General features: G+C 46.9%; 3 protein-coding genes across 4 annotated transcripts; all 3 read right to left on the bottom strand.

The window, feature by feature from the left end:
• Positions 1-10,599: 10,599 nt before the first annotated feature.
• Positions 10,600-11,244, bottom strand: LOC147991523 (uncharacterized). Its single transcript, XM_087538710.1, has one exon. It carries the CDS (start codon positions 11,242-11,244, stop codon positions 10,600-10,602), a length of 645 nt encoding a protein of 214 aa, XP_087394836.1.
• A 992-nt stretch (positions 11,245-12,236) lies between these two features.
• LOC147991522 (protein FAR1-RELATED SEQUENCE 5-like) lies at positions 12,237-15,869 on the bottom strand. Its single transcript, XM_087538709.1, has 7 exons — positions 15,815-15,869; positions 14,844-15,008; positions 14,634-14,747; positions 14,467-14,529; positions 13,967-14,083; positions 12,595-13,701; positions 12,237-12,502 (listed from the first exon to the last, which is right to left on the bottom strand). The coding sequence occupies exons 1-7, from the start codon at positions 15,867-15,869 to the stop codon at positions 12,237-12,239; spliced, it is 1,887 nt and encodes a 628-aa protein (XP_087394835.1).
• A 33-nt stretch (positions 15,870-15,902) lies between these two features.
• On the bottom strand, positions 15,903-17,243 carry LOC125515367 (uncharacterized). 2 transcript variants are annotated; one of them, XM_048680803.2, is made up of 2 exons: positions 16,798-17,243; positions 15,903-16,720 (listed from the first exon to the last, which is right to left on the bottom strand). In XM_048680803.2, the coding sequence occupies exons 1-2, from the start codon at positions 17,025-17,027 to the stop codon at positions 16,060-16,062; spliced, it is 891 nt and encodes a 296-aa protein (XP_048536760.2). In that variant the 5' UTR covers positions 17,028-17,243; the 3' UTR covers positions 15,903-16,059. The 2 variants fall into 2 exon arrangements, with proteins under 2 accessions (XP_048536760.2, XP_048536788.2); XM_048680831.2 differs by having other exon boundaries at positions 15,903-16,704.
• Between the last annotated feature and the right edge of the window lie 8,349 nt (positions 17,244-25,592).

Genomic DNA, 25,592 nt, shown 5'->3' with positions numbered 1-25,592 from the left:
CACATAGCGATGTGAACTAGATTACTGACTCTAGTAAACCCTTTGGGTGTTGATCACATATTGATGTGAACTATGGGTGTTAATCACATGGTGATGTTAACTATTGCTGTTAAATCACATGGCGATGTGAACTAGATTATTGACTCTAGTGCAAGTGGGAGACTGAAGGAAATATGCCCTAGAGGCAATAATAAAGTTATTATTTATTTCCTTATATCATGATAAATGTCTATTATTCATGCTAGAATTGTATTAACCGGAAACATAATACTTGTGTGAATACATAGACAAACAAAGTGTCACTAGTATGCCTCTACTTGACTAGCTCGTTAATCGAAGATGGTTATGTTTCCTAAGCATAAACAAAAGAGTTGTTATTTGATTAACGGGATCACATCATTAGGAGAATGATGTGATTGACATGACCCATTCCATTAGCTTAGCACCCGATCATTTAGTATGTTGCTATTGCTTTCTTCATGACTTATACATGTTCCTATGACTATGAGATTATGCAACTCCCGTTTGCCAGAGGAACACTTTGTGTGCTACCAAATGTCACAACGTAACTGGGTGATTATAAAGGAGCATTACAGGTTTCTCCAAAGGTACATGTTGGGTTGGCATATTTCGAGATTAGGATTTGTCACTCCGATTGTCGGAGAGGTATCTCTGGGCCCTCTCGGTAATGCACATCACATAAGCCTTGCAAGCATGGCAACTAATGAGTTAGTTGTGAGATGATGTATTACGGAATGAGTAAAGAGACTTGCCGGTAACGAGATTGAACTAGGTATTGGACACCGACGATCGAATATCGGGCAAGTAAAATACCGATGACAAAGGGAACAACGTATGTTGTTATGCGGTCTGACCGATAAAGATCTTCGTAGAATATGTAGGAGCCAATATGGGCATCCAGGTCCCGCTATTGGTTATTGACCAGAGATTTGTCTCAGTCATGTCTGCATTGTTCTCGAACCGTAGGGTCCGCACGCTTAAAGTTACGATGACAGTTGTTATGAGTTTTATGCATGTTGATGTACCGAAGTTAGTTTGGAGTCCCGGATGTGATCACGGACATGACGAGGAGTCTCGAAATGGTCGAGACGTAAAGATTGATATATTGGATGACTATATTCGGACACCGGAAGTGTTCCAGATGAATTTCAGATAAAACCGGAGCACCGGGGAGTTACCGGAACCCCCCAGGGGGTTAATGGGCCTTATGGGCCTAATGTGGAGAAGAGGAAGGGGCTGCCAGGGCAGGCCGCGCGCCCCCTCTCCCCCTAGTCCGAATTGGACAAGGAGGGAGGGGCGGCGCCCCCCTTTCCTTCTCTCCCCCTCTCTCCTACTTGGACAAGGAAAAGGGGGAGGAGTCCTACTCCCGGTAGGAGTAGGACTCCTCCTGCGCCCACCTCCTGGCCGGCCGCACCCCTCCGCTTGGCTCCTTTATATACGGAGGCAAGGGGGCACCCTGGGACACACAAGTTGATCCTCGTGATCGTTCCTTAGCCGTGTGCGGTGCCCCCTGCCACCATATTCCACCTCGATCATATCGTTGTAGTGCGTAGGCGAAGCCCTGCGTCGGTGGAACATCATCATCGTCACCACGCCGTCGTGCTGACGAAACTCATCCCCGAAGCTTTGCTGGATCGGAGCCCGGGGAGCGTCATCGAGCTGTACGTGTGCTAAGAACTCGGAGGTGCCGGAGTAACGGTGCTTGGATCGGTCGGATCGGGAAGAAGACGTACGACTACTTCCTCTACGTTGTGTCAACGCTTTCGTTGCGATCTACAAGGGTACGTAGATCATACTCTCCCCTCTCGTTGCTATGCATCACTATGATCTTGCGTGTGCGTAGGAATTTTTTTGAAATTACTGCATTCCCTACACGAGATTCGTAGAGATTCAGGTGATTCGGCGATGCGTCGGCGTTCCCGCCGGCGCCGAAGTCGTCTGCTAGCCGTTTTTGGTGGCACTGGGCAGTTTCGTCGCGGCCGCGGCGGCGGCATCGTTGGTGTGGTTATGCTTGTTCGGAGGCACGCACTAGTATTGCCTATGGATTGGGCAGGTGTCTCCCGGTTTGTTTGATGCGCATTGGTTCGAATTTGTGTTTGCAGTCAGTTCGTGGGAGAATTTTGAGGGTGAATTTGAAGTCGCGGTAGTTGCCATTGAACCCTAGATCTAGTTAGTTGGGTTTTGAAACTGTAGTATGAGGCGAACTTGATAGTTTCATTAACTATCATGATTGTGTGGCAACTAACTCCCTGAACAAATGTGATAGTTGCCACAAATGTGTTTCCCCTTTATGGCAACAAATTACTGAAATGACTGTGCTAGTTGCCACATATAAGCTTTTGCATGGGGCAGCTATTTTTATTGAATGACTGTGATAGTTGCCACACACACGCTCTTCCATGTGGCAACTAAATTTGCTGAATTACTATGATAGTAGCCACCAACATGCTTTTTATTGTGGCATCTAATTTTTCTGAATGATTTGTGATAGTTACCACACTGTGATAGTTGCCAAAATCAGTAGTCAATGCAGTTTCAGGAGCCAACTGCACTGGACGGCAACTAATGTGCACATCAAGTGTGCCTGTTGCCACTTGGATAGTATATTCATGTGGCGAATAGAATGTGAACACACTGTCTGTTGCCATTCTGCAGATAAGACAGTGTGGCAAATTGGCTGCATAATGTGGCAACCAAATTTGCATATCAATTCTGTCAGATGCTATACATATGCTTTGCATGTGGCAAGTTTTTGGCTGACCACCATGACAATTTGGTCTGTTCCTATCTCAACAGAATGGCTCGTGGCGATCATCAAAATGATGATGATGATTTCATGGATCCACCACAGCGTAATCGGGCAAATGGACGGAGAAAAGAGGGTGATGAGGTAAATGTTCACACATCTCCCTTCCTCCTGATTTATGTTACTGGTTGACACCTCGAGCTTGCAGTCATCTGACACGAACTAAAATTTCATGACATTGCAAAACATGGCAACAACCGATCACTGTTTGCAAAAACATGGCAACAACTGATCACTTTTTGTCTGTTTTTTGCAGAAGAAGAAACGTATTCGCAATAGAGCCTCCCAAGAACGACTGACTGCGTTGACTGACAAATTCACCGACGATCAGAAGGGGGCTGCTGCTGAGATGGGTATGCAGTCTATGATGGATGTCCGGTGCACGAACCTTGTCAACCCTGTATGCGACTGGCTTGGTGAGATCTACGACCCCGCCTCCAGGGAATTCGTGATTCCGGGACGTGGAAGACTACCGTTGAACGAGGAATCCATGTTCTGCACTTTGGGTGTACCTCGTGGACATATGAAAGTCCCGTACGAGGTCAACAATGAGATCGAGAAAGCGTTGTTCCCCCGTTTGTTTCCTGGGTCTAAATCCATGTCGAACACGTCCGCAGTGGTAGATTCGCTGTAGGCCATGACGACGCATGGAGATGTTTTCAAGATGAAGCTACTCATGTACCTCATCTCAGCTGTTTTCGCTCCGACCACCTCTCTTCGCCCAAGCAACAAATGCTTCCCCATCCTGGTGAATGATCCATCTTTACTACTTTATTTTCCTTTGATCTTTTTGGCTCCGATGTCATGTGTAAAGCTAGTGACTGCCAGCGTTTTCCGATGTTTTTTTACATTTGATTTCTGATGCGGCAACCTTTTTTTGTCCTGAAATTTTGTGTGGTGCAGGCGGATCTGGGAAATGTGAAGAACATGAATTGGTGTATGTTTATTGCCGACTTCCTGCACGATGCATTCTCAAGCAAGATGTACCAAAAGGGTTGTCGACTGCATTTAATGGTATTTTTTTACTAGTTCTTTCTGTGAACACTGTTTTTTAACACACTTTTATTCATGCATGGCAACCTGATCATAACAAGATGGCAACCTGATCATATCAAGATGGCAGCTGCCATAATGACAATATGGCAACTGGCATAATGAGAATATGGCAACTCCCATCATATTAGTATGGCAACTGTCATCATACTATGATGGCAACTGCCATCATAACAACATGGAAACTGCTATCACACTATGATGGCAATTAGCACATGGAGATGGCATCTTCTTCTTTTTCTTCTATTCTTTTCATGCACCTCAACTTGATTATCATGGGAACATATATTATCCTGTTTTCGTCCACACAGTACCCATGATGGCAACTGATATTTATTTCTTTTTAAAATTGTTTTGCATCAGCTCATGTACGTCGACTGTCTTGACCTGTCCACCGTGGATTTCACTGGGACAGGAGGCCCGCCGCTTGCGCACAAGTTTGCTGTTTCTGCGTGGACTATCAACGCTGTCAAGGCTGTGCTTGCCGCAGACAAGGCTACTGACACCACATACGGAAAACTGCAGGTTAGTTCTAGTTTCTTTGCCCACACGGCATGCCTACAAATTGGCATGAGGCAACCATCTGTGGGTCATAAGAGCTGACTACCTTTGTTATCCATGGCTGTCTGAGTACTGTATCCATGTCTCATTCCACATGGCAACCCTTTTCATTCGTGCTTAAACTTACATTCTCTCTCTTACGTCCTAGCTTTTTTTTCTTTTTTTGTTCTTTCCAGCTGATGGCCAAGCATGCTATAGACTACAGCGTGTTTGGGGGGCCTCAAAACTTTGGAAAGTGGATGGACGTGTACTCAGCTCCGTCTTGCCCTGCCGAGGTAATCAAAAAATGTACATCTATGGTTTGCCGTGGAGTATTTTTTGATGTCGTGCAAGTGATTGCAATACGGTGGTCATTGATGCTTCTTTGTTTCATGCACAGGCGAGGGCACCTGTTGAGCATCTAATAGGGCAGTTTGCATCTGGAATGACCGGCTTGCTCGGGAAGTTGGTTGAGGGGTGGACGTCCCTCAGTGGCTCTGACAGCGACGCAGTTGCGAGGCAGTTCACTTCGTTTGTCCCAGAACGTACACACCGGCCAACCGGTTGCCGTGGCTGGTATGACTACAACAGTTCCCAAGAGCCTACTGACACACAAGATGAACTAGGTGGAGATGCTGGTCTCAGCAAGGATGACGACGATGTCATGGAGAATGTGCAAGAGAACACCGATGATGATGATCATGCTGAAGTTCACGCAGGTGGTAACAAGGGCAAGGATGCAACAGATGTCCCCCAACCGGAGAAAGTGAAACAACACACGGCTGCGAGAGGCGAGGGGGTTTTGCCATCAAAGAGGGGGAGGGCTCCAGAGGGTGTTGGGCAGGGTTCTGCTAGCAAGAGGTCTAGGACCGACCCCGTAGCTACCAGGAAGAGGTTCGACTTTTATTTTAGTTTTTTGCTTTGTCTATTTTCTTCGAACAGACTCATCCTTTTTTTGCACTTGTTTTTGTCAAGCACGACAACGAGTTTGTTGTCTGACAATTGCCATCTTTTTTTCCTCCATCTCATACGTGCAGCGAGCCGACAGCTGGTGGACGAGCAGTTATGAAGAAACAGGCGCCAACGCCAACCCGTGTTTCTGCTCGGTTGAACAAAGGCGCCCCCATTGCCGGTGACACCCCTTCCACCAGGTCATCTCCTCGCACGACGACAACCAACACCGGGGATCCTATCGTGTTGCCAGACATGAGGAAGGCAGTCAGGAAGTAGGTTTTTTCATCCGCTTTTCATTGACATAGCGCTATACTTTCTTGATTTTCCAATGCATCCGTATTAGCTTGTCACATTGTCTTCTGTCATCGCCCCCCACGTGGCAACTGCTGTTCTCCAAATGATTTTTTCCTTCCTTTTTAAGTGTATGGCAACTCCTATTGTTTTTACATGGCAACTGGAATCTAGGCCAAATGGTAACTTTATGTACCTAATGGCAACTACCATCTTTACGTTGGCTTGTGAGCTCATCCCACACCTAGGTTTGAAATTGCATTCATGGCAGATCAAACATTTTTATCATTCTTCAATTTGGCTAACATGGCAACTGCTGCTGGATGGCAACTGCTAATTATGACACATGGCAACTCACGTTCCCCTTACATGGCAACTGCCAGCTTTTCCACTTGTTTCTCATTTTTTTAAAGATTTCTACCAAGGAAAACATATTTTTGTTCACTTTTTAATACCTTTTTCGTGTGCTTTTTTTTTGCAAGGTGAAGAAGACTACTACGCGCGGGGCCAAGCATATCAGTAAGGACCCGCTCGAACGCCTGCATTCAAAGTTGTCAACAGGGGGCAACTCAGATGTACATGAGGCACCAGGCAACAATACTGCTGCTGCACCGTTGACCGCTCCCACCAACTCTGATGCAAGTGGCCGACCATCTCCGCCGGCTGCAGATGTGCAGGCTAGAACAACAGGCATCCGTACATCGGGGAGTGACGAGTCGGTATCTGCTAGGACAGCTGAAATATTGCCAACTCTTGTGGCAATGAAGGATGCTACTGTGAGCCATGCCACCCCATCAGCAAGTGTTGAAGTGGACGCTCCCGAGACGAACCTAAGCAAGGAAGATTCCCGCTCATCTGACACTAATTCCAAGCGCGTGCGTGTGGCACTCCTGTGTCCACGACAGAAGTGGCTGAGGCGGCAGTTCACAAGGATATGCCATCTACAGGTGAGAGTCCTGGCACAACAGCTCCATCTCCTGTGGGTGCAGATACTGCTAAGGCGACTGTTTCGCGTGCTGGTCTTCCACCTAGGCGTCGTAGCCCCCGCAAGCAACCAACAGACATACCCAACGCACCGGCTGTAGCTAGGAGCAGGAGAGACGAGTCTGGTTATGTTGCTGCGTCCACACTGTTCCCGCCACCTGCCAAAAGCAATGTGATGGAGAAACCGGAAGACTGGAGCACAACTGATGCAAGTGTCAAGCCGGGCATGAGTGACGCAGGTGAAAAACCGGAGCAGACTGCGCCTTTACCCGCAGTGGAAATCCCCAGCATAAATCTGCGCACTTCCAGGCTCCCAGTCAATGTCGGTGTCCCCTACAGCCCAAACAAGAAGATTGTCATGAAAGCTGTGGCTGATACCGCTGACAACATGCCCCGCCCTGCAAATAAGGCCGATCATCTGTAGCGGCCGATTCAGATATGTTTGTCGATCTTTCACCCTTGGATTCTGCCCCGCAAGTCGTTCGTGGTCCGGCCAGTAGGAATGAGAGGCACCCAATGGCCTTTACCCCACCGAGCTTCAGCCTTGGCATCAGTCAAGATCAACCGGTGGTGCAAGATCCTATGCCAGTTGCCGTTGCTTTCCCAGGAGGCATGCCCGCAATGATGGCGCAGCCAATGGTCGAGAGCAGGAAGGCTGTCAAGTTCGCAGAGCCGATTGTGCAAGGTACACTTGTCATGTCCTTATGATTTTTCTTGTATACATCTTTGTAGTTTGACTTTTGTCTCAATCATATTTTTTGGGGGTTCTCACTTGTGATGGCAACTGACATGTGATGACATGGCAACTGGATTTGATGTACCATGTCACCTACATTTTTTTTGCTGCCATGCTGCATTTTGACATTTGGGCAACCACGTGGCAACTGAAGTTGATTCAACATGGCAACTGTAGTTGCTGTCACATGGCAAATACAGTGCATTACACATGGCAACTGGATTTTCCACGCCATGTCGCCTGCATTTTTTGTTTCCATGCTGCATTTTTTCATACGGCAATCACATGGCAAATGGAGTTGACACAACATGGCAAATGTAGTTGCTGTGACATGGCAACTACAGTCCAACTAGATGGCAACTACAGTGCAACTACATGGCAATTGTAGTTGCTACGACATGGCCACTTTAGTTGGACAACACATGGCAACTGCCCCACTTTTTCTACCTAGATCTCACATCATGCACCCTATCTTCTCACAATCCATCTGTTTTTGATTTTCTAGGTATCCTAACCCACTTTTTTTATCATTGCAGCCACCCCTGAGGAGATTTCACCGTCACTTGACGAAGCTTACCGCATGATTGAGGAGGCAGCATTGCAGAGGAGGTCCTCACGAGGGCAAGGGCAATCAAGTTCCAACGTGCCTGCAGATACGATATCTGAGGATACCATTAGGAGTGCCACTCCTGGTTCTGTGAGGCAGCAGAGGGTAGTTCACCCACCTCCCGTGGAAGACTACGAGCCCGAATTCAGGGCCACTAAGGAACAGACCCAGCTGTACGATATCGTCAAGAGGTTTGGAAATGCGAGGGCCAGCAGCAAGCACATGAAGGAGCTGAAAGCATAAATGACCACACCCCATAATCTCTCATTTTGCTTTGCTCCTTTTTTACCATTCATCTTCTTCGTACTTTCATGTATTTTTACTTAGTAGGCATGATTATTCCATGTCATATCGTTTTCATACAGCTTATGTTTGGACAGAACCAAAGTCATTCAGTGCGGAGGGACGTACGTCGAGCTGGGTGATCTTGCCGAGTCCGTGAGGCCAAACGGTAAAATGTCGACGAATGTAGTTGCATGCGGGATCGACTACATCAACAATCACACCGATGTGTGTGCCGATAGGATAATCATGCATTACAGTGTGACCTGCAAAATATGGGATGGTGACTTCCACCACAAAATCCTGAGGAAGAATTTTGCTCAACACGGTGAATTCGAGCTCACACTGAAGAAATATGTGAGTACTCCTTCCCTGTCTGCAATGTTTTTTCACATGGTGTGGTTTTTTGCCACCATCTGCACTTTGTGTTTATGTGGCAGATGTTTTCATGTGGCAACAGCTGCCATGCACACTGACTTCTTGTTTTTTGCATCCCGTGCAAACTATGTGGCAACTTGATAGTAAAATACACGGCACATTTTGTTCATACATGGACGGCAACTTTCTTTCAACTACCCCACCCATAACCAAACATTCTACGTGATTCTAATTTTTTTGTCCCTCTGCTGTTCTTTATGTGAACTCTGCTTCTCATTTCTTCACTTTTAAATGCAGGTCATGTTCCCCATGTTCCAGGAGCTTGCACCACATGACCCACACGACAAGTGTGGTCACCACTATGCGATCTGTCTTGACCTGAAGAACCAAAGTTTTGAGGTGCTTGATTCAATCCGTTCGGAAGCTGATGCAGACCCTACTACGCATGCCTAATTCTTCATTAACAACCTCAAAGAGACATGGAACCGTCACTACGAACATTCAAAGGTCCAGATCAGGCATTTCCCGACTGAGTATGTGGCGACTGCGAAGCAAGGGAACACGTAACTTCTTCCTTCCTTCATGTGCCATTTACATCAATCCAACCCCTCTTTTGTTGTCACATCTGAATTGAAGTCTATCTTTGTTACGACTGTCCTTTTTGCGTGTTCACCTGACTCTTTTCCTCGTGCAGGACGGACTGTGGCTTTCAAGCGCTGGAATACTTTGCAAAGTGGGAAGGCAGAATTGTCCCCCCTATCACAGCTGCAACGGTCGTTGAGCTCCGGAAAATCTACACATGGAACTGGTTGACGAATGAAGATTTCAACAAGCGGTCCGTAGCACACGAGTTCGTGGAGGAAGCTGTCAAGAAAGTCATCAAGAAGTACAAGTGATCACATGGTGTTACACACCGGACGCATACCTTACATTCTGTTGCCGAGGAATGTAAGGTACTATCTCTTTGTTTCTCGTTGAAAACTATGTTTGTGTGCTATGTTATGACTGCAACCCCGCGTAGCCTAACTATGTAGTGGTGGTGTGTGAGCGACATTTGAATAGTTTCTGTAATATATGTGTGGACATGAACCTATTTTAGGCGTTACAGCAGATATGTTTTTATGTTTGTCATTATTACAATGGTTTCATCATTTCTAGCACCGGTTTGCTGTTTCGAATGCGTCTATGATGTTTTAAAAAAGATGGCAAATGTAGTTCATCAGACATGGGTAGTGAAAGTCATCGTCGTTTTTCATTTTGGCTGTTTTGCTTCTTCTTTTTCATCGCTAACCGCACCGGCTAGCATGGGTAGGTTGATCATGTAGCCACAACCTTTGCTGCGGTTTATGCACGTTACGATTTTTCCAACTTGTTTCCATACATTTGCACACAACACACTATGTGTCTCTAAACCGCGTCGTATTGTCATGGAAATATATGCCATGCAGAGTCATTACAAATATCATGGTATATTTTCAGTACAGCTAACATGGCAGATACAGTACAACTAACATGGCAGATCCAGCATAATTAACATGGCAGATACAGAACAACTAACATGGCAGATCCAGTACAACTAAAATGGCAGATCCAGTACAACTAGCATGGCATATTTACTATAAAATAGCATGTCATATTTAGTATAAAATAGCATGGCATATTTACTATAAAATAGCATGTCATATTTAGTATAAAATAGCATGGCATATTTAGTATAAAATAGCATGGCAGACCAACTACACATAACATGTCAGATTAACTACACATAACATGGCAGATTAAGTACCCATAACATGGCAACTGCATTTATCCATTCAATGAATTTTCCTTCCACTTCTGATGCCCCTCAAGAGTCATTCTCCCAATTTTTTTTAAAAAAAATTCTCATCATATAGGGTACAAAACAAACTGTCCACAAGGACCATGTCACATCGCCCCAATTTTTGCTCATGGATTGCCCGCCCCTTTCTTCGTTTTCTTGTGTTTTGCTTGGATCTCCAATCCCGACTTGTACCTTATCTCTCTTGGACGACCCTTTGTGATAGAACGGGGTGGGTTCCTGACCTGGGTCTGTGTGCTTGCTGTTCCAGATCCTATCTTCGAGTTTTCAGATGATGGCCCCGTGGATGAAGGCACACTTGATGTGCGGGGGAACCGGTGTAAGGCTTCCTCAACTTTCCTCTTCTTGATCTCATCAAGCTCTCTTTTCAGTGCCTTCCTGTGTTTTTCTGCGACTCTCGCTGTCTCATCACTCTTGCACGCTTCATCAATTAGCTCAGCATAGTTCTTTGTCAGCGCAACGTGCCTCACGGCTTCCATGGTTGACTCAGGTCTCTCGTCATGCACAGCCAGAACTGCGTGTGTTGTCTGCGGCGCCAACGCGTCGTCAGCGTCCCAAGTCCATCGCCGCCTTATGAAATGGTGGGGCATCCGTGTCACACCGTTCATGTCCATTACTTTTAGTATGTGACAGCACACAATGTCGTCCCGTCCGAACTTGTAGCATTGGCAGTAGTACTCGCCTTCGCCTATCGAGGCTTTGACGAAGTAGTTCCTTCCTTTGTCCGGGTATTCAGGTTCTGAATCTGACATGCCCAAAATAGAACACACCTTGAACGTATGTTCGTCCACTTGGAAAGCCATGAACATGCTGGCACGCTTTATTTCTTCCTGGAATCTGCAAGTTTTGTGTGTTTTCTGTTAAACTATCGTGCGCACTTTTCTTGTACCACCTTATGTTGTCATGGAAATAGAAATACATTTTGTTTGAAGATGGCAAACATAGTTCATTGAACATGGCAAATATAGTACGTTGAACATGGCAAATGCAGTACACTAGACATGGCAAATGCAGTACACTAGACATGGCAACTATAGTACATTTTCAACTGGACATCGTCATTTTTCCACACCAACATTCCCGCACATTGCATAAAACATGGCAACTGCCCTTTTATTTAAACATGGCATCTACAGTTGAGTAAACATGTCAATTGCATTTCAACAAACATGGCAGATGCATTTTATTAAACATGGCAACTGCATTTCTGCATATGTGTCGCCAATATAACATTTTTTCCAGTTGACATTGGCATTTGCATGCCAACATGCCCCAATGGAAGCACAGTGCATTAAATATGGCAACTGAACTTCATTCAACAAGGAAAATGCACCCGAGCAAGCATGGCAAAACAGAATTTTCATTGAACATGGCATCATGCAGCTGAGTAAGCATGGCAAACAGTATTTCATTAAACATGGCAACTGCATTGCACTCTATAAGGCACCTACTGACTTGGTGCTTTTTCTGCAAATAAGACTGTAACGCAACTGACTTACTTGTTAAAGATCTTGTTGGTGTATATCTTGCTCATTTGCCTCTCTATCGGTAAATACGTTAGCAATTTTGGCTGCTTTAGTGCTGTGGTCGCTTCTTGCTGTAGCTCAGATCCCAGAATTTTTTGTTGCAAAGCTGTGTACTACTTGGCAAACAATAGCAATGAGTTGCCAGGGCTGACGTACCGCTTCAAAACAGCATTGAACCCCTCGCTGCGCTGCGTAGTCTGCAGAAAGGGGAAGAAGCACTACATGAAGTAGGCCGGCACCCAGTACATTCGCTTCTCCCACAGGCTAACAAGAGTCTCATTGTCTTGGACTTTATGTGTTTCAGTCATGGCCATCCAGCTCCTTTCAAACTCCTCCACCGTCAAGCTGTGGTCCACGCACAGCTCGAATGCCTTGTGCAGCTCTGGATGGTCAGCAAAGAACGGCCCTAACGTCTCCTCAGCCTTCTTTATAATGTGCCACCTGCAGTGCCTGTGCACTGCCAACGGAAAGACCTCCTCTATGCCTGCACGCATGCTGAAATCTTGGTCTGTTATTATGTTCATCGGAGCAAGTCCATCCATGCACTTCAAGAAGGTCTTGAACAGCCAAACGTACCCATCCGTGTCTTTGTTCCGGACGAGCCGGAGCCGAACTGCAACGACTGATTGTGGTTATTTATTCCTATGAACGGAGCGCATGGCATCTTGTACATATTGGTGAGGTACGTCGCGTCGAATAAAATGCAATCTTGGAAATGTTTGTAGACTCTCCTTGTAGCACCATCCACCCAATACATGTTCTTGACACGGTCCTCATCGTCCAACCTTATCCTGTAGAAGAAATCTGGGTCTTCCTTCATTTTTTCATCAAAGTAGGCCATTGTGGCCTCTATGTCTGCCAACTTGCTCTCTCTACGGTACTTGGCCTGTAGGTTTGTGACGTCAGCTGGTATGTACGACATGCTACTCAGAGTCCCCTTTTTGCCGTGGATGAGAGATAGTATATGTACCATTCTTGATGGACCGACGTTACAATCATGTAGCAGCTTTACGAATTGCCTTTCGACGGGGGTGAACCCTTTGTGGGCGGTCAGAAATTTTACCAGGTCGAACTTCTTTATGAGTTGGTGGTTGTGCTCGTCAAAATATTCATTGACCACCCACTTTGCTCCATCTACGTTTAGCTTACACCGGACAGGGCACTCAGTCTTGAGAATGATACCTCTCTTTCGTTCCGGAACGACAGACGCAACACCTTTCCCCTTCTTGTTCCTCCGTGCCTTGTGGCACCTCATCTCACCTCTGCTGTACTCGTTAGTTTTCTTAATTTTCCTATGGTACTCAGTGTTGACCGCAAATCCATGGAACTTTGCATATGTCTGGTAGTATTCCTTTGCTTGTTCGAACGATTCAAATCTCTGCCCAATGTACGGTGGCTGAGGTACCACGATCTCTGATTGCCCACCATCTTCATCCCCTTGTGCGTCGTCGTCAGTTTCATCATTCACTTCGGTATCGGCGGCAGTTCCATCTAATTGAGTGTTGCCAGTGCTTGTGTTCAAAGGGGTGCTTGTCGGCATTGCTGGAATGATTGCCATTCCCGACTCTGACTCGAAATTGTTTGTGGCATGATTGTCTGCTGGCTGGTGGAACGCGTCTTCCGTGCGCTCAGAGCTCCCCGCCGTAGATGTCCCCGCGCCGCTGTTCAGTGTAGTTGTAGGCCCTGTAATAGAAAAAATAGGTACGGGAGTAAGACTTTTGTTTGGATAACATGTGTATCGCAACGGATCACACCATCTTCGAGCGATTTGGCATGACATCATTTCAAACAGCAAGCCGTGAGTCTGCGCGTGGACATGTATGGCAGCTGTAGCTGTCCAGTCATGGCAGCTACTGTTCAACAAACATGGCAACTAATTGTTTTGTTTACAAATAACTACAAATAACAAATGTAGCGCTGTTTTTTGTGGTTCAGATTTTTTCCTTACCTTGTTGTGCTGCATTTGACCATCTTGTGTGGTCTGTGACACCATAATGACGTGCTCCACCTGCAATTTGTGAAGCTTGCCATGAGACGTTTGCCGGGTTACCACCAGCGTAATAACCTGTAAGCATAGTAGTGGTTGGTCAATTCATGGCAAATGCAGTTTTGTGCTAGCACGGCAACTGCAGTTGCCCCTGATGTGGCAACTGCAGTTTTACTGGCATGGCAACTGTAGTTGCGTCGGTATGGCAACCGCAGTTGTTCCTGTGTGGCAACTGCAGTTGCCATGGCATGGCAAATGTAGTTGCACTGGCATGGCAACTGCAGTTGTTCCTCCATGGCAACTACAGGTGTCCAGGGATGGCAACAACAGTTGTCCAGGGATGAGAAGTGTAGTTTTCAATTCATGGCAACTATAGATGTCCAGTCATGGCAATTGTAGTTGTCAACTATGCTCCTTCTGCTAATTGAGCATCCGCAACTTCACTTTTTTTATGGACTCACATGTGTATGACGTCGATGGTAGGTACATGGGTGCTGCCTGATGCCACGTGCTGCATGAAGGCTCTGCATTTTCACCCGTGATAACTCGTGAGTCCTTTTGCCAGTTTTTTTGCATGTTCATTTTTCATGTCCACATCAGTATGTGCTCTTTTTTCGTTTTGCATTACCTTGATTAGACATACTAGCTAGTTGAAGTTGGCTGCCCGTACATTTGTCAGTGTTAGCGCCTTGTGACTGAACTTGCCACGGGGGCCCCCTATGAGTGTTTTGGTCATAAGAATCTGCGAAAAAATGACAGTGTATGACATAAGTAGAATGTCATCTTCATCGTTGCGAAGATGGCAACTGTTCTCTTCTTTTGTTATCACGCATCATACCTACGCCTGCATACTGTTCTAGTAGTGGCAGCAACGGCCCTGCAGAGATGAGTTGACTGTACTCTGATGCATCCCAAGGGGGCATTTCTGGCCTTTGAGAACCCCAAGCATCGGCGCCATCTTCGTGATTCATTCTTTCCGTGTCTCGCTTCTTTCCGATGTGTTCTCAATCACTGCACGAACAAGAAGGCATCAACAATCCACAAGAATTGCATTCTTCTGCTGCTTGCACATAGAAGATAGGGATGGCAAGCAACAGGTCAAAATAGGTGGCAGCTACTGACAACGAAAGGTGGCAACTGTCGTTATACACAAGTGGCAATTAATTTTTCCCACCCCCTTCATTCCAAAAATTGTCCTTCCTGCCCTTTTTTAGGGATTCCTACTCATCCATTTCATACCCAACTACTTGCGTCAATTAAACTATGAACTTAAGTTAATGTCAAACGTAGTACATGGCAGATCTGGTGTACTCTGCCTGACAATTTGCGAATATACACTGAACCATGCAGTGTTCTACCCCTATAGCATGGACCCAGTACAATATCGAGAGATTTTCAGCCTTAAGGATGAGAAGGATGAGATCGGGAGATTTCACCTGGTTTTAGATGATCGTCTCTGGAGGGCTGGGTTGGAGTGGGGGGCTGGGGGTGGGGAGGGTTGGGGTGTGGTTTGCGGTGGGAGCGCCCCACGGATCTGCCCTGGTTGCCATGGCAACCAGAGATGGCCGGCGACGGAGGTCGGGGTTCGAGAGGTGGGGGACGATGGCGGCAGACGAGAGAGGGGATGGATCGGAGGTCGGGAACGGCTGGGTCGTGCGGGCAGCGGGTCGTCTGGCCCGGACGGGGCAGTGCGGGCAGGGTTGCCACACACCGGACGTGCGGGCCGTGCTTTTGTGCGCGCGGACGTGGTCGTGCGGGCCGGTTCCCGTCCATGCCACACGAGGCGTGCGGGCGGGTTTCCGTCCATACCACACGTGTGGCAGTTATTCGGACCCTTATTTTTTGAGCGCTTTTCTTGAGACATTACTGCCTCGTTATTCTTTCTAAAAAATTACTATACTGGTAATATGGAGTACATCTATTTCAAAAAACAAATGGTAATACACACACTGGATCGTGAGGATCGATCTAGTTATGCATACACATTGGTATACACCTGGACGAGAAACAACGATAAATATTCTTCGTGGAGGGATTGACTCTAATTTATGGAATTAGAGCATAATTCTGAACCATGAACCCAGGAATGGGAAGAGCGCGATGAGCAAGCGCATCGGCAGGGGCGCCTGCCTGTACCTTGCAGCTGCAGCTCCTCTGCTTCTTCTCCTTCTAGTTGCAGGTGGTCTACTCGTTCCCACTGCACCGCCAGCGGTAGCAGTATCCACCGGCGACGCTCCTGCACTCCACCTGCTGCTGCGGCGGCGGTCGTCGCCTTCTTCCAGCTCGTCCCATCCCCCAAAACTGATACTACCACTTTCACTTCTAGTTGCTGTGCCGGTGGTACCGTTAATATCACCTGGTTCTGCCGTTGGATGTGAATCTGCAGACTCCTGTTGCTGCTGCTGGTACCTGCTGCTAGTAGTGCTGCTGTCTCCTCTGTACGTCGAGGAGGAGTTGCTTCTATACTGTTCTTCAGCTTCCCAGCCGCCGCTGCCGTAATCGGAATAATAATAACCATCGTCGTCATATTCTTCTTCGTCACGGCGGCGCCGCCCAAATGAACCAATCTTGGAAATGGCGAAGGAGAGAACGGACTGGGCGAGCGGGATGGCCATGGCCATGAGGAAAGCCTGTGGCCCCGTTGTCACCAGCATGGAAGCCAGCAGCACCGGGAGCACATACCCGTACACCCTGAAGACCTGCCGCCAGAGAATACTACTCCAGTTGCAGTTACCACACACATGACACATCTGAGTAAATTACCGCGAGGAAATCTGAGCATGAGCAAGTACCTTGGTAAACCATGGCTCGTCGAACATCTCCCTTGCAGAACCAAACGAGCCCTCGCTCCCGAATTCCTCCTCCTCCTCCTCCACGTCGAATTGGTCGTCGGACCACCACCTCCTACTACTAGTCCTGTTACCGTCTCTGGTGTCGGGGCCGGGATTCTCGGCGTTGGAGGAGAACCAGCTGCTGCTTCTGCTGCTGGACGAGGGGGAGCGCCGGCTGCTGCGGCACCCATGGGAATTCAATTTGCGGGGCCCGGCTTTGGATGCAGGTGCCGCCGTTACTCCGGCGACTCGTCCCAGCCGTGGGAGCTGCAGCACCATCGACGACGGCCGCATTTCATCTCTACCCACTATACTCGGCAGCGGACGTGGGATGGGTGGGTGGCGGAAGAATAAGCCACGACGACACGAGAGATGTGGATAACCCGCTCGGTTTCTTTTCCGGTGGTGGAGCGCTTGATGGTTGCTCGCATTTGGTCGGAATAAACTGCACAAAACCACTACTTTAAAAACTAGGTTTGTGAAAAACATTACAATACATTTTTTTTTAAAAAACATCATGTCCATGGTTTTGCAAAAAACACTGATCGGCGGATCTTACTCAGTTAAGTGAGTTTATGACAAATGGAGCCCGCCAGTCAGGCTGACGTCGCACCAATTTCTCACACCGTTACATGAAAACGTTTGCTGGACATGGGGCCTACTTGTCAGTCTAACAAGCCTCTCCTGGGCATTCCAACGAACAATTTACGTGCAACGACTATGGCGGGCTCTGCCTCATCTGGGGGCAGGACGGGCGACCTCGATCGGGGTTGGGACGGGCCGCGGCAGTGAACAGCAGGCAGCGGGTGCGGCAAACAGCGAACACGCAGCAGGTGCGGCGGCGGCGGCGAGCAGCGGGTGCGGCAGCAGCGAGGCGTGGCGGCCGCGGCGAGCAGCGAGGCGCGAAAGGCGGTGGCGAGCAGCGATGTGCGGAGGCGGTAGCGAGCAGCGGGCGCGACAGCAGCGAGGCACGGCAGCCGCGGCGAGCAGCAAGGCGCGGCGGCCGCGGCGAGCAGCGGGTGCGGCAACAGCAAGGCACGGCGGCCGCGGCGAGCAGCGTGCGTGGCAGGAGCGAGCGCGACGGGAGGTTGACGAATCAATTGTTTTCTTTTTGTTTCAATGACAAGTGGACCCCATAGGGCCATACATGATGATAACGTTAGCCAATGTCGCCGTTACTTAGGTTGTGTCACGTTGGCCTGACTGGCGGGCCCCATTTATCATAAACTTACTTAACTGAGCAAGATCCGCCGATCAGTGATTTTTTGTAAAAAGATTACTGAAGACATGATGTTTTTTGAAAAAAAAATATATTATAGTGTTTTTCGTAAACCTAGCATTCAAAGTGGTGGTTTTGTACAATTTACTCCATTTGGTCATGACTCATGAGCTGAGATTTTTTTTTTTGCTGCTTTTCTCACACTTCAAAACTCCTTTATGCATTCACAAGAATAGTTGCATCATTGACCAGCAAGGGGATTATAAGGCCAGAAATTAGATTTTTTAAAAAATAATTTTTTTACACTTCATAAAATCCCAAAAATATAATCATTTTTACTGAAATTTTAATTATAGCACCTTGTCGTTGCCGTCGCGAATGAAGAGAAGTGCTTCATCGCTAGCACGGCCGAAAGAGTGCACTTTGTTGCCCAGAAAACGAAAAGTGGTATTTTCGTTGTCTACGGGCCGAAGAAAACGCCAAGGACCACCTTCTCACGTAACCAGGCCAACAAGGTTGAAAGTTGGCCTCGTTTGCACTCTTTGCCTTAAATCAGCACATCTTTATGTTTGATGTACATCAGACAAGGATCTAACTGCACTTCTTAACCTGCCTGTCACAGCCCTAACTTTGGCCTTTGCTTGTCATTGCATATGCATCTATGCATCATCTTAAATTCAAGGAAATTGAATTGAGGGAATTCTCAAACCTCAGAAATCTTTTAAAAATGATCAACATTAAAATATTTTCAAATGAGCCCAACAAAATGTTGCTGCTAATCTCTGAAAATATTGGCAAGAGCTAAAACTCAAACCAATATTTTTGGAATCACAGAAATAATTATTCTTGGGCCTTTGAATTAATTCACTAGCTATTTGAATTGGGTTTATATTTACTATAAAATAGATATAAGCCCAATAATTTTGAAAGTTTGCATGTGGCTCTGAACTAGTTTCCTAAGTCCACATAATAATTTTCAGAAGCATAAAAAAATTGGTTTGGCTTGAAAACCAAACTCAAGACAAACTTCAAACGAAATAGAAAACAGAAAACAAAATAGAAAAAAAGGGGAGAGAGGCTTACCTGAGCCACTTACCTGGCCTGCACTGTGTTGGCCCAACACTGTTGGCCCAGCCCATCTCTCTCCCTTGTCTTCTTCCAGCTCACGCCAGAAGGACTGGAGCGCGCGTGGCCGACGCCCGCCGGCACATGCCCGGCCACCTCCAGCCTGCCTGCTCGCTCTGGACGGCTCTGGACGATGCCACGCGACCCTCCCACCCTTTTCTCACTCTCCTCGCTCCTTTCCCCTCCTCTGCCTCTCTCCCTCGCATGCGCTGAGCGTAGCCGTCGCCGCCGCTCACTGCCGCTGCGGCCACTGCCACTGCCTAGCGTCGCCACCGTGTTCCAGAGATTCACCACCGTCTCCTATGCCTTCCCGACGACCCACGTGCCGCCGGACGCCCCCGAGTGCTCTCCCCGTCGTCTTCTTCAACCCCGGACGCCGGAGATCCCCATCGCCGCTCCGCTCTCTTTGGTGCTTCCCCGACCTCACCGACGACGCCATCGAGTTCACCGTGAGCTCCTGCCCGTTCTCCCCCCTTTGTTTTGCTCGTTCTTGTGCCGTAGCACCCTCGTCCGCGAGCTCCGAGCTTCGGCCGCCGCCATGGCCGACGAGCTCCATGCTGCTGCACTCTCCCGCTCGTCCCAGCACCATCAACATGCTCACCGCGTCCCCGGGAAGTTAACGCGCCACGCCGTTTGCTCCAGCTCTCGCTGAAACCCCGCACCCGCTCGAGGCCGAGCTCCGCCGCTGCTAAACCTCAACGCCGGCGACACACCTGGTCACCCCAGGACTGCCCGATGCCACCAAGCTACGCGCCTCGTTGCGCCAGTTCCAACTAGCCTAGCCGCACGACCCCTCGTCGCCAGAGTTGGCCGGACGGGCAACTCTGACGTGCCCCGCTTACGCCGGCGATTAGCCGCCGGCTAATCCCTGTTTAAGCTGCTAAGTAACCCTCCCCGTGCGACTGACATTTGGGCCCCAGACCCTAATTAAACCCCGGGTTAAAATAGTCTAGTTTAATTAACCCCTGTTAACCAGTCTGTCTATGACATGCGGGACCCACTTGTCCGTTTTGACTGTGTTGACTTGCCGACGCAAGCCTGACGCGGTGCTGACGTCATAAACACATTTCCTGGTATTTTCTTATTTAGAAACAAACCTGAAAATTCTAGAAAATGCCCAAAACTTCTAAAATTCATAGAAAATTATCTATAACTCCAAATAAGATAAATTATATATGAAAAATGATCAGAAAAATCCAAAGAATCTGTTTATGGCATTTGCATGCATGTTAGAGAAACTTATGTCCTCTGTTTAGGACAATTCAATTAAATGGCATTTAAGAAAGCACATATGGAGTTTGAATTTGAACATAGTGTTCAAACCAACTCCATTTAACTTGTTGCTAGTTGCATTAGCCCAATCAACAGCATATTGACATGTCACATTCATGCGTCATATTGTTGCATGGCATTGATTATGTTTCTTCTTTGTTCGCCGGCATTTGTCCCCTCTCGGTAGACGATGTTTCCGACGACGTGATCGATGACACCGATGAAGAGCTATACTATCTTCAGAAGTGCCAGGCAAGCAAAACTCCCTTGTTCATTCCGATATAATCCCACTCTCTCGCTCCTGCTCTCTTTTACTACATTAGGACAACAACGATTCAACTGTTACATGCTGCGGTAGTTGAACCCCTTTCCTCTGCATGACCTGTCATTGCCACAGTAAATAGATGAAACCCACTAGCATGAGTAGGGGTTGTTTGAGCCCTGATGTGCCTACTCATTCATGCTTGTTTGTCATGCCTGCTACTGCTTAGAGTTGAGTCAGGTCTGATTCATCGGGGATGAATTGGAATGTGGTGAACATGTCCTACTGTTGAGAGCTAAGTGTGTGAACACGATTTGGTAAAGGTAGCGGTGAGAGGCCATGTAGGAGTACATGGTGGGTTGTCTCATTGCAGCCGTTCTCAGGAACTGAGTTCTGTGTTTGTGATCCATGAACAGTTACTACCACGCATTGGAATGCTTAAGTGCCCCTCTCGACTTATTAATCAACTTGATCTCTGTTCAGGAGTTGCAACTAGTTTCTGGTGTTTGTAGGTAGTGTTAGTAGTCTACCAAGTGGCACCCGGTACATGTGGGCTTGGGACAGACTAGGCACAGTGGCACGGTGTACCAAGTGGCACCTGGATGGTGGGCTTGGGAACCCTGCACACATTGTTTGGGGCCGTGAGCGACACCCCGGTCGGATATCCTTGCGGATGGAACCCGAATAGGTGATAAACCTGGACGAGAGACTTGTGTGGTTAGTCAGGTCGTGGCTGACTCCCTCGCCCGGCTTCCGCTTGAAGGTTGCCGAGGTACATGACGTGTACAGGGCGATAAGTGGCGAGAGCGTGTGTGAAGAAGTACACCCCTGCAGGGTTATCATTATCTATTCAAATAGCCGGATTCCTCGGATATGGAAACTTGGACCCCTTGCATTGTTCACAGACAAGTGAAAGTGGATACTCTAAAACTCGCAAGATAAGCGTGAGTGCTATGGATGGCCTTCTCGTAGGGAGACGGGAGCGGATCCATAGTGGTGTATTGATATGGTGAATATGTGGACTCGTGTGCGCCACCTCAAAAGAGTTACCAGTAGTCGTAGTTCAGGATAGCCACCGCGTCAAAGCTGGCTTGCTGCAGTCAAACTCCACCACCCCCTTTATTGATACTGATGCATATGTAGCTAGTTCTGATGTAAGTCTTGCTGGGTACATTTGTACTCACGTTTGCCTATTTTATGTTTTGCAGAGAGACGTCAGTCTCGCTAGTAGTTCCACGTGGACTTCGATGTTTAGCTTATTACCTCAGCTACGATCTTGTACCCTTGGGAGGGTCTTGTAGATAGTCAGGCTCCTCAGCTTTCTTCATTTTTAGTTGGCTGTACTCAGACAAGTTAAGCGTCCGCATGTGCTTTGACTTGTATACTCTGAATATTGGGTCATGAGACCCATGTTTGTAATATCTCACTCCTCGGAGCCTAATGAATAAATACTTGAGTCGTAGAGTTATGTTGTGATGCCATGTTGTATTTACACATATTGAGCATATTGTATGTATGATTGAAATGCTTGGTATGTGTGGGATCCAACAACCTAGTTGTTTATCCTTGGTAGCCTCTCTTATGGGGAAATGTAGTCTTGTGCTTCCATGAGCCATAGTAGTCCGCTACAGCCCGGTTTACCGGAGTCCTGCTAGCCCAGCACTACTGCTCCGGCGCACTTGACTGGCCAGCATGTGATTCACTTCGTTCCTGTGTCTGTCCCTTCAGGGAAATGTCATGCGGTGACATCCGGAGTCCTGCCTAGCCTGCTACAGCCCGGGTTCCCGGAGTCCTGTTAGCCCAGTGCTACAGCCCGGATTCACACGCTGCTGACCGACATGCTCGATGTTGATTCATGTATGCCTGTCCCCGTAAGTTAGTGCCACTTTGGGTTCACGACTAGTCATGTTGGCCCGGGTTCTCTGTCATATGGATGCTAGTGACACTATCATATACGTGAGCCAAAAGGCGCAAACGGTCCCGAGCCATGGTAAGGCGACACCCGTGGAATACCGTGCGTGAGGCCGCAAAGTGATATGAGGTGTTACAGGCTAGATCGGTGTGACTTAGAATCGGGGTCCTGACATTGCCCCTATTCAAGGAAGCCTATGAGAAATATCAGGAGTTTCAGTTATTTATTCAATGACTTGAGCTCACCAGAAATGCAGATGTCTGGCAACTACTTGCACGATCACGTCATTACAAGGTCTGTACAACATGTAGATTTCTTGCACCTGACCATCAAATCATACATGTGGTAAGATGAATATGGAAAAGATGTTGCCAACTCAAACACAAAATTTTCTTTTGGCTTGTGAGCAATGAGAGGGTCAATACAAGAGCCCTCTTACAAAGAAAAAAAATTCTTCCTGGAAGATTATACTTGTACACTATGCAATCGACATGTTATTGAAACAAGAGATCATCTCTTCTTTCACTGTCCATTTGCACAACTTTGATGGCCTTATCTATGCTCTTCTTGGGTCCCTACTTTCCTAGGTCTTCAATCAGAAGTTGATCAATTAAAGTAGCTACTGAATGTGCCTTTTGCACTTGAAATTATCATTTTGGCATCTTGGGCAATCTGCACCACGAGGAACGATTCTATATTCAAGCACATACACCCGAGCCTATATGTATGCAGGAAAAAAATTGAAAGAAGAGCTTAAGTAGTTTATTTACAGAGCAAAGAGGAAGAACAATGGAGGCTTTGAAAATTGGGTCCAGTCCTTCAGATGACCACCTTGTATATTTGTTGTTACGTCCCTGTTTGTTGTTGTTGTTATTGTATTCTCCTCTTAGTTTTCTTAGCTTTGTGTTGTTTTCCTTTTGTCTGTATATCTATTTTTCCTTTTCTGAACTAAACTTTGTAATATTTATTTAAAAATCAATAAAAATACACATCAGAGTCCTATTGTTTTCCTCAAAAAAAATCATGCCAATAAAGATGCATGTTGTTGCCCACACAAACGTAAAGTTCTTTTCGTTAAACCCAACTGCGAATGTTTCCTTTTGCCCTTGCCCCGCCAAGGAGGGTCTTTCCCTCCTTGGTGGTTGCCTCCTCCTCCTCCAACCTATATACTAGGTTTTTTTTACTCTTTTGTATATACAAGTTTTGGAGCCTCCTCTAGTTATTCTAGTTCTAGTTCTAGTTCTAGTTGATCCTCATTGACTAATTAGAGCTAGCTAATCCTCTTGTCCTCATAATTATAAGTCATGTGTGGTTCTAATCTCCTACCTCCAATTCTTCGGCGACGATTAGCTCTAGACGGTGAAGCGCTGCTAGACCGTGAAGGCTGCACGTTTGCAACCAAGTAGAGAGGTCGTGCTTTCGGTCTTCAATTCGAGGAATTATTCATGGGTGGTATGAGGGATCATTCATTGATGGTTCAAGGTACTACAAATACGATCTACACCAACACGTTCTTATTCCATTGCAACTCGGTGACAGTAATGATCGTGACCCCAACCCATTATGCATCTTCATATTGATCTTGGGTGATCGTAGGTGCGATTTTTTTTGTTTTCTACTACGTTTCCCAACAGTGGCATCATGAGCAGGCTTATGAGTAGGTGCAAGTTGCGATCGAGATCACATGTGATAGTGAGGATTGATGTTCTTGCTATGCTTCCCTCAAGTGTTGCTTCTGTTCAATTCATCAAAGGCATGGTGTTGCTTCTTACAAGGTTCTGACAATCGATCGGCTCTGGCTGTTGACGATCTGCTAACAGTTCCTTGGTCTTCACCATAATTGAGAATAGTGAACCATCGTATACACAAGAGAGTGTTGAAGATGAATGACCTTCTAGGGGGGTCACGCGTATTTGACAACGTTTAGTGTGGGCTAGTGATTTTAAGTCTCTTGTTTCACACACCACGAAACTTAATCTAGCATCAAGAATGATTGCCTAAATTGTGTACATAGGTATATCTAGTACGACTTGTTAAAACTGGTTAACCGCGTAACTCAAATTTTGCTAAAACTGAATAGAGGACGTCTAACTTGGTTTTGCAGGGCATGCATATGATGTGTATAGCCTTCATCATGATAATCAGTTTATGCATGAGATGGTTATATGTTGTAATGTTAAGTGGCCTGCGCATCACGGCATGATGGCTGGAGCCACGAGATTGCCATGACAATGTTAAATTCATAGAGATAGCCTACATGTTGGAGGTGATGATGGAAAACGTACACGGAAGACCCTGACGAGGAGAAGGTGTACATGGCGCGGGACGAGGAGCTATAATTTCATGCCATGGAGGAATTTTTGTATTTGGTGCCACGACAACGTTTTATGAAACGATCGCCACGTCAACGTTTTCTGAAATTGCCGCTATGACAACGTTTTTGAAATGGTTGCCAGGGCAACAAAATATTGGCCGTCACGATGCTTCAATGGGATGATCACGAGGTTCCCGGCGTCCACGGCTATACCATATCATGATTTTATGAATTACCTGAGATGTTTATCCCTTTGTTGTTTGCACCCTTCGATTGCTTAATAGTCAATATTATTGTGATCTCTCACAGTAAATATCAAGTTAAAAGGTGCTCTTCCCAGTGTTGCAACCATCTATAACATGTGGCTTTTCGGAGTACTACATGCTACCATGATTACAAACGAGAAGTGAAGTGTAAGGCGGATGAGGTAGGACTGCATAGCGGAAACACTCGGTTGCCTTGAAGTTCTAGCAGAAAAGTTCAGGGCTCGGAGCATGAAATAAACAAGAGTCATATGGACATATGATTGGTAGAAGATTCCCAACCGGTTGAAATTCACATCATATGAGATGCTAGCATCCATGGATGTGAATGAGATCAGGATTTTGAATCACCCACTATCAATTATGAGAGATATTGATTTGAGTGGGAG

Source organism: Triticum urartu, chromosome 1A (assembly GCF_056163025.1).
Source record: "Triticum urartu cultivar PI428250 chromosome 1A, HENAU_Tu73, whole genome shotgun sequence".
NCBI classification, from domain to species: domain Eukaryota; kingdom Viridiplantae; phylum Streptophyta; class Magnoliopsida; order Poales; family Poaceae; genus Triticum; species Triticum urartu.
Note: the sequence above shows the minus strand (reverse complement) of the source record. Positions and strands in the feature narration are given on the sequence as shown.